The sequence below is a fragment of the Podarcis bocagei genome, assembly GCF_964188305.1.
Source record: "Podarcis bocagei genome assembly, chromosome: 12".
Lineage (NCBI taxonomy): Eukaryota > Metazoa > Chordata > Lepidosauria > Squamata > Lacertidae > Podarcis > Podarcis bocagei.
The window spans coordinates 7,937,888-7,954,976 of NC_138137.1; the positions used below are offsets into that span (position 1 = coordinate 7,937,888).

General features: G+C 43.6%; 1 protein-coding gene across 1 annotated transcript in view; it reads left to right on the forward strand.

Annotated features, from left to right (window-relative positions):
• Positions 1-17,089, forward strand: part of RP9 (RP9 pre-mRNA splicing factor) — a 19,403-nt gene continuing 2,314 nt past the window's right edge. The window contains 6 exon segments of the mRNA XM_081165222.1: positions 1-186; positions 188-393; positions 5,089-5,119; positions 6,413-6,542; positions 15,179-15,270; positions 16,162-16,223. Coding sequence (XP_081021348.1) covers positions 16-186; positions 188-393; positions 5,089-5,119; positions 6,413-6,542; positions 15,179-15,270; positions 16,162-16,223 — 692 coding nt within the window. The 5' untranslated portion in view covers positions 1-15.

Here is a 17,089-nt window from a genome sequence, read left to right on the forward strand (position 1 = left end):
AGGGATTGATCATGGATGGCCTCGATTCAGTCTGAGCAGGCGGCGCTGGGAAGCCGCTCCGCCGAGCGCCGCGTCGCGGGGGCGCTGCTGCCGAGGGCGAGGCGGCCCCGCCGGGCCGGAGGAAGTGCTCGCTTGGCCTCCGCTGGAAGTGAGGCGCGCCAGGCCGGCGCCGAGCAGCGAGGTCGGGGCGGGCCGGGCTGCGGCGGCTCCCCGGCGCACCATGTCCCGGCGCGAGGGCGGAGGCCCGAAGCGGCACCGGAGCCGCAGCGAGTCGTCGTCGTTGCCCGGCGGCAGCCCCGCCGGCTCCAGCAGCCGAGGCCACGAGCGGAAGGAGCAGAAGAGGAAGAAGCGGGAAGTGCAGCAGATCCAGCAGATCCAGCACCTGGAGTCCTTGTAAGGCTTGGGGGGGGGGTCGCTGGGGGCGGGGGGGGGAGACGCACGGCATCCCTCACCCGAATCCAGGCACCCCCAACCTCGGCCCTCCTGCTGTTTTGGGACTACAACTCCCATCATCCCTAGCTAGCAGGACCAGTGGGCAGGGATGATGGGAGTTGTAGTCCCAAAACAGCAGGAGGGCCGAGTTTGGGGATGCCTGAGTTTGGGGGGGGGCAGCTTGAAATCTCCGCCATCCTCCGAGGGCAGCGGGGAGGCGCGTGGCATCCCTCACCCGAATCCAGGCACCCCCAACTTTGGCCATCCTCCAGATGTTTTTGGGACTACAACTCCCATCATCCCTAGCTAGCAGGACCAGTGGGCAGGGATGATGGGAATTGTAGTCCCAAATCATCTGGAGGAGGGCCAAGTTTGGGGCTGCCTGCCCTAATCCCTAACCATCAAAACAGCCCTGTGAGGTAGGCTAGGCAGGCCTGGGGGGGGACGCATGCCCTCTGCGTTGAAAAGAACCCCCCCCCCAAAAAACGACCAATAATTCCAGGAAGTGGCTCAGCTGCTCTTCTCAGAAATCTTAACAAACTACAGATATAGATATTGTCACAGTATAAGCCAGGCAAGATTTCCTCAACCTCGGCCCTCCAGATGTTTTGAGACTACAATTCCCATCATCCCTGACCACTGGTCCTGTTAGCTAGGGATGATGGGAGTTGTAGTCCCAAAACGTCTGGAGGGCCGCATTTGGGGGTGCCTGCTAATCCCTAACCATCAAAACAGCCCTGTGAGGAAGACTAGGCAGGGCTATAGATATAGTCACGGTGCTGGATTTATGTCTAAGCCAGGCATAGGCAAACTCGGCCCTCCTCCAGATGTTTTGGGACTACAACTCCCATCATCCTTAGCTAGCAGGACCCGTGGGCAGGGATGATGGGAATTGTAGTCCCAAATCATCCGGAGGGCCGAGTTTGGGAGTGCCTGCCCTAATCCCTAACCTTCAAAACAGCCCTGTGAGGTAGGCTAGGCAGGGCTGTGGGCGATGCACGCCCTCTGTGTTGAAAAGACCCCCCCCCCCGTATAAACATACACAAATTTATTGAGGGTCAACATAGTAGAGAGATAATATAAGGATGTATACAATTTTATAATACGCAGAAGTTAAAACTGGTTGAGAAATCAGAGAGAGGAGTTGAGGGAGGGAGGGTTTGTTGGGGAGGTGGGAGGGGAAAAAGGGGGGAGTAATGAAGATGATTTGTTTGAATAATTTGTTATGTGAAAACTGTTAATAAAAAACTTTAACAAAAAGGAAAGAAACCCCCCCCCAAACGACCAATAATTCCAGGAAGTGGCCCAGCTGCTCTTCTCAGCAGTCTTAACAAACTACAGATATAGATATAGCCACAGTGCCAGATTTACTATAAACCAGGCATAGGCAAACTTGGCCCTCCAGATGTTTTGAGACTACAATTCCCATTATCCCTGACCAGTGGTCCTGTTAGCTAGGGATGATGGGAGTTGTAGTCCTGAAACATCTGGAGGGCCGAGTTTGCCTATGCCTGGTATAAGCTAAACAAGCTATAGCTTAGGGCCCCACTCTCTTGGGGGTCCAACAAAAATTAAAGGGGGGGGGAACTGGATGCACATTTCCAAAATCTAAGATAAAAAACAAATAAAATAAAACCTACATACAGCAGCAGTGTTTTGTGTCATGCAGACTCCTATGATGTAAGTAATGGGCCCCGCCTGCTAGCCTGCTCCCTAAAATATCACTGGTTTGCTCCTTTTTATACATAGTGCCTACATTCTGCATGTAGGCTTTAGATACCTATTAGGTCCATAAATTAGCATATAGCAAATATTCAACACAAAAAAACAGTGACAGTTTGTTGTTGACAAAGGACAGCTGGACATATAAAGGGCCCCATTACCTTCAGTAGCTTAGGGCCTCATCAAACCTAAATCTGGCCTTTTCTCAGAAATCTTTTCTGCTTTTCTCAGAAATCTTAACAAACTACAGCTATAGATATAGGTGATAGGTAAGATAGATAGATCACCTATATCTATAGCTGTAGTTTGTTATAGGTGATAGGTAAGATAGATAGATGGGACGCGGGTGGCGCTGTGGGTAAAAGCCTCAGCGCCTAGGGCTTGCCGATCGAAAGGTCGGCGGTTCGAATCCCCGCGGCGGGGTGCGCTCCCGCTGCTCGGTCCCAGCGCCTGCCAACCTAGCAGTTCGAAAGCACCCCTGGGTGCAAGTAGATAAATAGGTACCGCTTACCAGCGGGAAGGTAAACGGCGTTCCGTGTGCTGCGCTGGCTCGCCAGATGCAGCTTTGTCACGCTGGCCACGTGACCCGGAAGTGTCTCCGGACAGCGCTGGCCCATGGCCTATAGAGTGAGATGGGCGCACAAACCCCAGAGTCTGTCAAGACTGGCCCGTTCGGGCAGGGGTACCTTTACCTTTACTTTAAGATAGATAGATAGATAGATAGATAGATAGATAGATGATAGATAGATAGATAGATAGATAGATAGATAATGTGCATACATATACACACACTACCACCTATTTCCTTGACAGGATTCAAGGCGGCTTGCTGATAAAATAAGAACAGTCAGAAACATAGGAAAAAACAATCCTTAAAAAACAATTACATATTTTTGGTCTTTGTTTTTATTATTACGTAATTCGTGTTTTTGTCTCGTATGTTCATGCCGTGAGCTGCCTCGAGATCTTCGGATGAAGGGTGGTTTCATAAATAATAGCAATAATAATAATTGTTAGCTTCAGCTATTTCTTTCTATCTGGGTTTCTTTTATACATGCACACGTGTATAATTTATTAAAACCATACAAATACAATAAAAAACAGCACAGCACCAGACCTTTTCATTAAAAGCAGTCAGTTCCCAAAACGCTGTTTTAACAAGAAGGCATTTGTTCAGCTGTTGGTGGAAGGACAGGGAGCAATAAAGTTGCTGGCATATTTGCAAAGCTAAGCAGGGTCCAGTAAGGTTAGGGTACCAGGTGTTGTGATTTCTGCCTTGCCAGGGGTTGGACTAGATGACCCTCGGATCCCTTCCAACTCTAGGATTCTATCTTCTGCAGGGAGGGAGTTCCAGGGTCTAGGAGCAGCCACGGAGAAGTTCCCAATATTCTTTTTTGGGGGTGTTTGTGGAAATATTCCCTCCTTTCTGGTTTGTTCTGTTATCTAGACCAGTGTTTTTCAACCACTGTTCCGCGGCACATGTTGCCAGGTGTGCCGTGGGAAAAATTGAAAAATCCGAAAGATTTTTTTAAAAAATAAAAATGTCAAATTTTCGCCCACTAGGCGGGCGCCGGACTGTGTCCACCCTATTTTCCATCCGCCCTGGGTAGGGATCAGATCGGATGGGATCGGATGAGAGCGGACAGGCGGTCCGCTCTCATCCGATTCCCCATAGAGAGCAGCGGGGCTCTGACATCTCCCTCTCCGCACATAGTGCGGAGACGGAGCTGTCATCCGCCGGCTCAGCGGGGATCAGCGGATCGATCCCCGCTGAGCAGAGAACGGTCCGCAATGTTTGATTCCAGCCAGAATATCAGCTTTGTGTTCAGCCAAACAGGCCCAGGTTGCGCACTGAATAAAGTATTTTATAATTTTTCATATTTCTGTTTACTTACTATTTCATAATAAAGTAATTATAAAATACTTTCTTTGTGTTTATTTGATTCCTATTCAAGAGAATGACTTTATATATAGTCAATATAGGCACAGAGTTAATTTTTTTGACATTTTCTAATGGTGGTGTGCCTCATGATTTTTTTCATGAAACAAGTGTGCCTTTGCCCAAAAAAGGTTGAAAAACACTGATCTAGATCAAAGTTTTAAAGGGCATCCTGTCTAGTGCTGTTTTTATTTACCCATTCTGACCTTGTCGATCAGTTGCTATTTTGCTGTCAAATTAGCACAGCCACCTGTATCCATGAAATGGCATCGCTTCAAATCCACGACACAGAATTTTATTTTATTTTATTTTATTTTTAAAAAGAACAGGCAGGCTGCTTCAAGTCAGCATTGCATTTCTGCCACTAAAAAAACCCCAAAAGCTTTCAAAATTTCTCATTTGTGGCAAGGTGGTGAAAATAAATATTGTTTTCTCAGAGATGGCTGCGCTATGTCTGGCAAATAGGTTGTTGCTTGAAATAGTTTCTGGGATATAGTCATTTTCCGCCAAACTCAGATCAAGATTTGCAGTTATCCTGAAATCTGTAACATCTGTAACATATCAGGGGGTACCTTTTTATTTTCTTTTTTCTTAATACCATTGCCAGCATCAATAGTTAGTTGAGGCCTTTTTGATGTTGCTTTAAGATTTCTCATTTATTTAATCATCTTTTACTATGTATTATTATACTACTGTTTGGAGTTGATGAGTTGTTTGAGATTTTAATAAGGATGCTTTTTATTAACTGCTTATGATCAAGTGTCTTATATTATTGCTTGTAAACCAGTTTGTGACTTTTGTGAAAAATGAATGACATAAATAATAAGCCTGCTTGCTGTGGTTCTCCCTATCCATTTTAGATAAGGGAGGGGGGACTGAGTGACAGGTGTTCAAAAACATTACCGCCTTCTCTATTTTTGCTTCAGCTGAACTTTTTGCATTGCTTTGTAGTTTGTTTTTTAATGACACTAAAGTATATTTTCAATCTTTTTCAGCTATGAGAAACTTCCTCCAGGGTTTATTAAGGTAGGTTGGGTAGCTTGTAAAACTGTTCTTTAAAAAAATGAAAATACAGTAAACCAGGAATAAAGATGGAGTTTCTCTACCACTTTATACAAAAAGAAACCTTGAAGTGTTTTACACAAAATATAACTGAGGGACACACACAAACAATATGTAAAAATACAGCGCAAGACTTTAAAAGCTAAATGAAACTAGAGTAAAACTATACTTATCTGTGGTATAGATAAAACGGGGGGTTGAATTAGATGACCCCAAAGCTCCCTATTGCAATCTCATGTACCCTGAGGTGAGTGAGTTTGTTTGTGGCAGCCATGTAGTTAACAGATCGGAATTGGAAGCCAAATGCTTTACTCAGCCTGCCTAGATGTCTTGGTGTACACACTGGCCTGGTTCTGCAGAATTTGAAGTGAAGGAATGGGTTTCCCAAATCTAAAAACCTGACTGTGTAGTCAGTCTGGAACGGGCCCCAAAATTCGCATTTTTCCTTCTCCAAGGGAGCATTTCTAAAATGCACTGACTTGAGCTGTTCAGCAAATGCATAACAGGAACCCAGCTGTATAAACAAAGCGCTCTCCTTTATCAGTCCATGACAGCAGTGTATGGCCTTGACTGTTCCAGTGGAGCAGGGATGGCATATCTGGGTCTTCTCTTACATCCTGACCACACTCTGATGCACAGACCAAGTCTGGGAACAGCGCCAGGAGAGTTGGTGACCTTCTTACCCCAAGATAAGAGTGCCGGAACAGGAATACCCTTATATGGTCAAGAGTGCAGGAAGAGGAACACCCTTTTATGGTTAAAAGTACCGGAGCGGAAACATCTGTGATGTCAGCCTGCGTGTATAAGCTGACGTGGCTGGATTCCTAGGGAAGGGGGGGAGAGGGTGCCTGGAGGATATATATACTGCATGAAATTTCTCATTTCTTTGGACTTGCTGTGAGCTGACCACGCAAGTGCCTTCTGCTATCTGGAGAGCAGAATAAACTCTTTCTCTGAACCAACCCTCAGTGTCATTTGACATCCTTCCGTCCGGGAGCAATGCTCACCCTACCAATTGGTAAAGTCCAATAAGGCTACAGAAGGAAGTCCTGTTAAAAGGTCTGCCTTTCTCCAGAAGTGCAAACCATAAGTCTGAATTGGTTGTGGGCTAAAAAGTTGGAGGTGGTAGCAGATTTGCTGGAAGAAAGTAAGAGTGTCTTGTAGCCCATCCCACCTTGCAGGGGTGGAAGTTAGACCAGTTCGTCCCATTTTGTTTTCGCGGCTTCATTTCATTTGCTTTGCTTCTTTTTCGTACAGGAAGATGAGACTAAACCAGAGGACTGCATTCCTGACGTACCTGGCAATGAAAATGCCCGAGAATTCCTTGCCCACGCCCCAACAAAAGGGCTTTGGATGCCATTGGGGAAGGAGGTCAAAGTTATGCAATGTGAGTGAGGGAAGTAGATTTCTGTGCAGCTTTTGGGGAATGGGGAACAAAGAATGAATGGCTTTGCTGGCTGGGGCTGATGGGAATTGTAGTTCAAAATATCTGTAGAGGACCAAGTTGATGACAAGCTGGACTTGACAGGTTGGAGAGAAGGAAGGAGGATGCAGAGCCAGGAGTCAACTGATATGCAGACAAGGAAGTCCTAGAAGGGTTTAGCAAAATCTTGGCAGAAGAGGCAATGGCGTCTCTTTTCTTGCTGTCATTTTTCATATTGCACTTCTGGCTGTGCTTCCTACGGCAGCTTTGATCATTCCTGGACCAGGAAAGCTTGACCACAGCAGTTCAGGCACTGGTGATTTTGAGACTGGATTTCTGCAATGTACTCTATTAATAATAATACAGTGGTACCTCGGGTTAAGTACTTATTTTGTTTCGGAGGTCCGTTCTTAACCTGAAGCACCACTTTAGCTAATGGGGCCTCCTGCCGCTGCACCACTGGAGCACAATTTCTGTTCTCATCCTGAAGCAAAGTTCTTAACCCGAGGTACTATTTCTGGGTTAGGGGAGTCTGTAACCTGAAGCGTATGTAACCTGAAGTGTATGTAACCCGAGGTACCACTGTAATTACTATTACTATTATTATTATTATTATTAATTAATTTCTATACTGCCCTATACCTGAAGGTTTCAGGGCGGTTCACATAAAATACATAAAATCAAAACAAAACCAACAACCCAATAAAAAACCCCCAAAAGAGCCAGCATTTATTTTATTTTTAAGAGCCAGCATTTTAAAAAAGCGTATAGGATGTAGATCAAGTCAGGCAAAGGCCTAGTTGAAAAGGAGCGTTTTTGCCTGGCACCTAAAGGTGTATAGTGAAGGTGCCAGGCAAACTTCCCTGGGGGGAGCATTCCACAGACGGGGAGCCACTGCAGAGAAGGCCCCGTTCTCATGTTGCCACCCTTCTGACCTCTTGCGGAGGAGTCACGCAAAGAAGGGCCTCAGAAGATGATCTCAGGGGACTTCCGGAGGCGGCGCGCTCAGCAATGGCGGTCGACGACCCATCCAGACAAACCACGGGTAGAGTGAGCTCGTGGCCGTGGGGTTCGGCGGGCACCAGAAGCGACCTCGGATACGTAGAAGAGACCCCGTAAGGGGTATCGGAACGTGGAGGGGGTAGCGGTGCTGTGAATCCATCGCTCTTTCCGCGGAAGCGAAGCCGCGCGGCTGCTGCTGATTAGCGCTGACCTTTCTTCCTTCAACAACTGAATTGAAACAACTTACTCGTGAGTAAGAAATCTAAAGTTTTATTTGGAACTAATTTGGCGAAATTCGGCTGAAAGCGGGAGACGTTAAAAAGGAAGTCAGTCTTCCGGCTCTGCTTAAAGTGCCAAGCAAAGACTTTTTTAAAGCGGAAGCATCGAAAGGAGCTTAAAAGCTTAAAAGAAGTTGGAATTTACTTTGCAAACTCGATCTAGACTGCTTAAACCTTAAAAAAAAGTTATAACAGCATCGTAAGTGGATTAAAACTGTGGTCTCTCTTCTTCCCTACCTGTGGATTACAAAGTTTCGAAACCCGGCTCCCGATCTGCTTGGATATAAGTTGTATCGGACTGCGGTAACTGTATACAAAACATAAAATTAGATCGGGCTACTTTGTATTTGGAAAAAAAAAGAGAACTGTTGCATGCACCTTTGTTGAGAACTATTATTCTCTGCAGTTAAAAGCCAATGGAAGATCCCCCTGTTTTGGATGTTATTTAACTTTTATTTTTTCTTTCTCCTTCTTTGTGGGAATTTAATGGCGGAAACTCTTTATCCTTCTCTCCTAAATTTGTTTTTGGGAGCTCCCCCTACTGGATTATAGATTTAATAGTCTCTGAGAACTGCCGGTCTTTTTTCTGGATGTTTACTCTCTCTGGATTGTTTCCCATGGGATTTACAATTTGACCTTGATCCTGGGACAGCTGTGGAATGAGTGGCGCACCAAAAACAAGGGCTGCAAAGAAGGCAAAACAATCTGAACTTGTGCAAACAACTTTGCCTGGACAGCTACGCAGATCGTCTGTTCCAATTGTGACAGGTCTGCAAGAAGGACAAATTATACAACCACCCTTAGGGGAGATGGCTGCTGGAGGGATAGATCCTGTTTCTAAAGAAATATTGGAACAACTGGCAGCATTGAATAAGAAAGCTGACGAACAGGCAGCTAGATTTGATGAACAATCTGCTAAATTCGACCAGGTGACAGCTTCCATTAATAAATTGACAGACCAGGTCACTAAAAATACACAGGCAATAAGCAATATTGAAAAGGCCACAACAGAAAACCGAAAATTAGTTGAAGAAGTAAATACAAAAACAGACGAAAACAAAAAGAGAATAGAGGAATTAAGAGGGGAGGTGAGGCCACTGAGTAGACAGGTAACTGAACAGCAAGCGTACCTGTCCCTGGCAGAATTGAAAAACAGGGAAAATAATCTCAGATTGAGAAATATTCCAGAATCAGAAAAAGAAGACCTGATTGGCTTTTTGACAACAGAAATCTCCAAATTTTGGGGATTGACAGAAGAGAAGGACTTTAAAATAGTCACCGCTTTTAGACTAGGAAGAGTGGCCAAGAAGGATAAACCAAGAGATTGCTTGATCATTTTGAGATCAAAGCAAGAAAAAGACAACATACTCGGCCTACATTTTAAAAATTCTTTGGTGATACAGGGAAAGACGGCAGAAATCTTCAGAGATATACCAAAACAGCTTTTAGATTTAAGAACCACGTATAAAGACCTAGCAAGCCTACTGAGAAACAATAAAATCCCTTATAGGTGGGAATTCCCTCAAGGACTATCTTTTACCTTGAAAGAGAGGAAGGTAAGAATTAGAACAGCGGAGGAGCAAGAAAAGTTCCTAAACGATCACGGGGAGGACCTTCGGAAAGGAGTAGCAGGAGCCTGGCCACCTCCTTCGTTTGGTTTCAAGCCGGTTCCACCTCTAGGTGAAGAAGACAAAGGAGACACCCCTACTGACAAATAAATTGATCCAGGATGTCTCTGCAGTTACTTAGCTGGAACATAAATGGCGCGAATTCTCCCGAAAAAAGGAAGAAGATTTTTCACATTTTAAGAAAAGAGCAATTGGACGTCATCTGTCTTCAAGAAACGCATGTGACCAGGCTCCATAGGAGAGTGTTAATTAACAAGAAACTAGGCCAAGAGTTTATTTCATCTGACAAGGTTAAAAAAAGAGGAGTAGTGATTTATGCAAAGGAGAACCTGGCACCAAAATTGGTATTTAAAGATGAACAAGGAAGAATTTTGGCGATTGAAATACAATCACAAGGAGAAAAATTTTTGATAGTTGGAATATACGCACCAAATGATGGGAAATCGGAATTTTACAAGAGACTGCACGAGACAATGCTGGATCATATCGACTACACCAACATCATTTTGATGGGAGATATGAATGGGGTAGTCTCTACCTACATGGATAAGTCACAAAACCAAAACCTGAACAAGGATGGCAGACTTCCAAAGACTTTCTTTGAACTTACAGACAATATGGATCTGATTGACATTTGGAGGACAAAGAACCCTCTAGGCATGGAGGGAACTTTCTTCTCTGAGGCCCATCTATCATGGACAAGAATCGACCAAATCTGGATATCAAGAGGACTGGCACCTAAGACAAAAAAAATAGAGACCTGTCCTAAAACCTGCTCCGACCACAATGCTTTGAAAATGGACTTGAGACTTACACCAGCTGGATCCTTCAGATGGAGAATGAATGACTACTTGTTTAGAGACCAGGAGATTGTGAAGAAGGCCCAAAAAACGCTGAAAGACTATTTTGAAATAAACTTGAATACTTCGGTGGAAAAGAAGACAATCTGGGACGCGAGTAAAGCCGTTATGAGAGGGTTCCTGATACAGCAGAACACTATCAAAAAGAAGCTCTGGAATGGTAAAAAGGACAAGATTTTGGAAAGAATAAGAGAGGGAGAAAGAAAATTGAGATTAAATCCAAAATCAAAAGAGGTCTTAAGAGAAATAAAATTTTATCAAGCACAATATACAAAATTGATAAACCAAGAAATTGAATGGAAAATTAAACAGATGAAACAAAGATCTTTTGAGTCGGCGAATAAATGTGGGAAGCTGCTGGCATGGCAGCTGAAGAAGAGACAAAAATTGAACTTTGTTACCAATCTGGAGGTTGAAGGAGAATGTATTCAGAAACCAGAAGAAATTAGAAAGTGTTTCCAGAGATACTTTAAAAAGCTGTACACCCAAGGACCACAAGCAGAGATTGAAATAAATAATTTCTTAAAAAGTCATGGCCTGCAAAAGCTAACACAAGACAAACAAACAACCCTGAACTGTAGAATAACACAACAGGAAATTGAAAGAGCCATTCAGAATCTGCAAATAGGCAAATCCCCGGGCCCAGATGGGCTTACCTCCAAATACTACAAGACTCTGATGGAATATTTGACACAACCATTAATGGAGGTATGCAACCAGATCATGGAAGGGAAGGGGGCACCAGAATCGTGGAAAGAAGCATTCATCACTCTGATACCAAAATTGGAATCTGAAAAGACTCAACTCAGAAATTATCGTCCCATCTCACTCCTAAACGTGGATTACAAAATCTTTGCTGATATTTTAGCAAACAGACTGAAAAAAGTTTTGAATGAAGTAATTCATAAGGACCAAGCAGGCTTTCTCCCTGGTAGGCATTTGTCTGATAATACTAGGAATATTATTGATGTTTTGGAGTTACTTCAGACAAATATGAATACAAAAGCAGTTTTGATTTTTATAGATGCGGAGAAGGCCTTTGACAATATATCTTGGAAATTTATGAAGGGATGGGAGTGGGAAGGGCGTTTCAAAATAGTATTGAAGCAATCTACTCAGAACAAAAGGCTAAATTGATAGTAAACAGTGTGGTGACGGAGGAGTTTAAAATTGAAAAAGGGACACGACAGGGGTGCCCCCTATCACCCTTGTTATTTATTTCTGTCCTGGAGGTTTTACTGAACTGGATTAGGAGGGATCAGCTGGTGGAGGGAATACAGGTCGGAGAAAAGCAATACAAACTTAAGGCCTTTGCAGACGATTTGGTTTTGACACTACAGGAGCCAGAAACCAGTACAAAAAGAGCTCTTGAACTAATTTCTGAGTTTGGTCGGGTGGCGGGATTCAAGTTGAACAAACAAAAAACTAAGGTTCTGGCAAAAAACTTGACATCTGCAGAAATAGATGGGTTTCAGAAGGAAACAGAATTAAATGTGGTTACAAAAGTGAAATACCTGGGGGTTAATTTGACTGGGAGAAATTTGAATTTATTCAAGGATAACTATGAAAAATGCTGGTCAGAAATTAAAAAGGACTTGGAAACTTGGTCAAGATTGAAACTTACCTTGTCGGGAAGAATTGCTGCGGTAAAGATGAGTGTATTGCCAAGAATGTTGTTCTTGTTTCAGACCCTTCAGATCGTGGACAGAGTGGAATGTTTTGGAAAGTGGCAGAGAGATATTACGAAATTTGTCTGGCAGGGCAAAAAGCCCCGAATAAAATTTAAGATATTAACAGATGCAAAGGAAAGAGGGGGGTTTGCCCTGCCGGACTTAAGATTGTATTATGAAGCTGCATCTCTCTGCTGGATGAAAGACTGGTTTCTGTTGGAAAACACTGATGTCCTAGATCTAGAAGGGCATAGCAATGTGTATGGGTGGCATGCATATTTGTGGTACGACAAGGCAAAGTCTCATAAATTGTTTAAAAGCCATATTGTCAGGAAAGCTTTATTTATTGTCTGGACTAAATACAAGGACTTACTTGAAAGCAAGACCCCGAGGTGGTTATCACCGACGGAGGCCAAGGCTATAAAACTACGTAATATGGGGAGTGGCTGGTTGAGATATTGTGACATAATTGAGAGAGATGGTGATACCTGGAGGTTGCAGAGTTTTGAAAAATTGAAAGGAAAGGTGCGAGACTGGTTTCATTATGCCCAAATTCTAGAGATTTTTAAAAAGGACAAAAAAATTGGTTTCCAGGTGGAGAAATCAAAATTAGAGACAGAACTACTTGAACCTAAAACGAAAGTGCTTTCAAGAATGTATAACTTGTTGCTTGAATGGAATACCCAAGATGAGATAGTTAAATCAGCAATGATAAAATGGGCACAAGATATTGGGCACAACATTATGTCTGAAGACTGGGAAAGGTTGTGGACCACAGGTATGAAATTTACGGCATGTAGTGCCTTAAAGGAAAACATTATGAAAATGGTATACAGGTGGTACATGACCCCAGTCAAACTTGCAAAGATTTATCATTTGTCTGATAATAAATGTTGGAAATGCAAGGAGGCTGAAGGAACTTTTTTTCACCTCTGGTGGACATGCCCGAGGGTGAAGGCTTTTTGGGAAATGATTTATAACGAGTTGAAAAAGGTGTTTAAATACACCTTTTGTAAGAAACCAGAGGCCTTTCTCCTGGGCATTGTGAGCCAGAGAGTGTTAAAAAAAGATAGAACTTTCTTCTTATATGCAACCACAGCAGCAAGGATTCTTATAGCTAAATACTGGAAAGCACAGGAACTACCCACGCTGGAAGAATGGCATTCGCAGCTGATTGACTATATGGAATTAGCCGAAATGACAGGCAGAATCCGAGACCTGGGAGAAGATGCAGTGGAAGAGGACTGGAAAAAATTTAAGGACTATTTACAAAAACATTATAAGTTATATGAATGTTGAGAGTTTGCTAAGTGCTCTGGAAAAACATGCTTCAGTATTGAAATTGGTAAATGATTGAAACTAAGTTTTAAGATTTTGAAACGTATAAATTATGGACTATATAACTAAATGAAAACACAAAAACAACTGAAATAAGGTATTAATTTGCTGTTTATTTTTTATTGTAAAGAAAGCAGGGGATGGAGGACGTGGGGAAGTCTGGTTGATTATGAAAATTGATCTGAAAAAGTGAATTTCTTTTTTCTCTTTATAATTTCTTTTCTTTTCTGTAAAACCGCTTTTGTTGTGTTACTGATGTTGTATTTTTACCCTGGAAAAAAGCAAATAAAAAAACTATTATAAAAAAAAAAAGAAGATGATCTCAGGGTCTGGGTAGGTTCATATGGGAAGGGGCGGTCCTTGAGGTATCGTGGTCCTAAGCCATCTATGTGGGGCTTCCCACAGTCAATGCAGAATGCTGCAGCACGGTTGCTGATAGCTTGTAGCACCTCTACTCAGCAGATCTACGCGGGTTGCTGATCCAGTACTTGGACACGTTGGAAGTGATACTGTTGGTATATAAAGCCTTGTACAGCTAGGGATCAGTTTACCTGCGTGATCGCCTTGCCCCATTTGTGCCAACTTGTCTGCTTCGAACTGACCGAAAGTCCACATCTGTGAGGGCGAAGGAAGCCCCAGAGAGACGAGAGGTTCAGCAGGGCTTTGTTTAGGCTGCTGAGCCACCCCATCTAACAGCTGGTGTTTGCGGTAGCACACCAGCATCGGCCATTTTTACAGCCCCAGAGCTGCAGTTATAGTGGTGGGTATTTTTGGATACAGTATTTTTTTGTCTGGATTGGAGAGAGTGGCAGAGAGGGCGTTTAGAGGCTGCACCCCAACTTATGCCATTTCACTTATGTGCAGGGCCGTAGCTAGGGGGTGGTGAGGTGGGTCCCCCCCCCCCGCCAGGGGCTCAGGCGAGGGGGGCCGCAAAACTGGCTAAAATATGTCCATAAATAGTAAAGGTAAAGGGACCCCTGACCATTAGGTCCAGTCGTGACCGACTCTGGGGTTGCAGCACTCATCTCTCTTTACTGGCCGAGGGAGCCGGCATACAGCTTCCGGGTCATGTGGCCAGCATGACTAAGCCGCTTCTGGCGAACCAGAGCAGCGCACGGAAACGCTCTTTACCTTCCTGCCGGAGCGGTACATATTTATCTACTTGCACTTTGAGGTGCTTTTGTACTGCTAGGTGGGCAGGAGCTGGGACCGAGCAACGGGAGCTCACCCCATCACGGGGATTCAAACCGGCGACCTTCTGATTGGCAAGTCCTAGGCTCTGTGGTTAACCCACAGCACCACCCGCATCCCATGTCCAGAAATAGTCTATAAATAAAAATATTGATTGTTGTCTCATAAGAAAAGGTTTTAAATAGAGGGTGAATTGATTGGGTGGAGTGGGGGGTTGGAGGAGAGGCAGAAAGAGCAGCTAATTTGTCCATGGCTAGGGGGCACAATCTGGACGGTTCTGCCAGGGGCGCAAGATCGCCTAACTACGGCTCTGCTTATGTGCCCCGTTTCCTGAAATGTAATCCCTGGGTAAGGGGGGGTGGGAAATACCTGTAATCTTTTTCAGTGTCTGCTTAAAACAGAGTGGGGGGGCATGACAGTCTTGCTCTATATGTTCTCTCATGCCACAAATGCCTTTCCTCTGCAAGACAAGGGCAGGGAGAAATCTGGTCATGTGAGGGCAAGCAACTAATGGTCAGTGCTTTGTTTTGTAAAGAAAAGCCAATCATTTTTAGATACTGGGTTTTAAAGGTACTAAATATTTACTTTTTTGGTGCACAGCACTATGTTAATATTTCTTATTTCTCCCTCAAGGCTGGAGATGTAAACGTTATGGACACAGAACGGGAGACAAAGAATGCCCATTCTTTATTAAAGGCAACCAGAAGCTAGAACAATTCAGAGTAGTAAGTAAAACATTGCACCATTATTAATGGTGTTTTGGGAAATTCTGCTTCGTTTAGAGTGTCTGAATTATTTCTTTTAACTAGGGAACTTTGTATCTTCTGCAGCGTGCTGTTAGGTAGAGGTAGGATTTCCCCCATCAAATGTTCCCTACTGCTGCTTTTAAGGTTTTTATCCCCAGCTTGGAAATGAAACGGTAAAGAAGCCCAGCTGTAAGAAAAAACAGTTGAGATGGGGAACTTATGTATTTCCCCCCCCAAAAGATATTTATTAAAGTTTTTAAAGTATAACAGTGAAAATGAAAAATAAAAAACAAAAACAAAACAAAACAAAATACAACATAAAAACAGTTAAAAAACAAATAATTTTCCATATCATATCTTCCTTACGCTTATTTCCCCAGACCTCCTCATACCTCCCTTCTTTGTATTCCACTTCAATTTGTTAGTTCAGCAAATCATTACCATTAAGCTTTAACCCATTTGTAAATCTTTTTTTCGTATCTCCTAAAGCATTACAGCTGGAAACCACTTAGTTTCTATCCAACATCCTTCTAACATTCATTAATTTTACAATATATCTGTAAATAGTCTTTAAATTTCTTCCAGTCTTCTTTCACCAACTCTTCTCCCTGGTCTCGGATTCTGCCAGTCATTGAGAAGGGGAACTTATAAGAGAGAGCTTATTTTAGATACCTATACCCCCTGGTTCTGACTCTAAATTAAAGAAGAGCAGTTAATATGGGTAAAACAATCACCAGTGATTCTGCATGAGGACATAGGCTGGCAAGGTCTTTGCTTGAATCCTTAGGAAACACAGCAATTATTTAAAAACAAACGAGTTGCAGGTTATTCTGTTGGGCACTGAGCTTCCCTCCCCCTTTTTCTTTAAAGGCACACGAAGACCCCATGTATGATATTATAAGGGAAAATAAACGCCATGAGAAGGAAATGCGGTAAGACTGATTCCTGTTTTAATCTGGGTCCATGCATCCAATAATAACCACAATCATAATTGCACTCTATAGAGTGTTTGGAGGCCTCCATTTGCTATAGCAGGGGTCAGTAACCTTTTTCAGCAGGGGTCCGGTCCACCGTCCCTCAGACCATGTGGTGGGCCGGACTATATTTTGGGGGGGAAATAAATGAACGAATTCCTATGCCCCACAAATAACCCAGAGATACCTTTTAAAAGCACACATTCTACTCATGTAAAAACATGCTGATTCCCGGACTGTCCGTGGGCCGGATTTAGAAGGCAATTGGGCTGGATCCGGCCGCCAGGCCTTAGGTTGCCTACCCCTGTGTTATAGGAACATAGGAAACTGTCTTTGCTGCATCAGACCATTGGGTGCTTCCAGCACTGTATTGTCTGCACTGATTTGCAGAGGCTCTCCAGGGTTTCAGAAAAGGAGACATTTCCAGGCCTACCTGGAGACCTCAGGGACTGAACCTTCTGCAAAGCAAATGCTTTACCAGTGAGTTACACCCCTTCCCCTAATAATAATCAATTTTCAAAAAAATCAGTCTTACGCTCAGGCCAGGGCATGTGTGCGAGTGAGGCTGAGATTACCAGTTATGCATATTTTTTTAACCCAGGGGAACTCTTGATTCAAAGTTCAGTGTGTCTGCCACTACATTTCAGTAGCTCATCTAATGGCGATGGTTTGAAAAGTTCAGTGTTGCTTTCAAGGGTAGAGACCTCCACTTTTCCTGTCATAATTTCCATTTCCATTTAAGACTACCACCCACCTGAAAAACAAATCTACAGGTGATTTGCCCTGCCAGGCAAAAGGGGGAATTTGATCTTGTGTTCATTGGC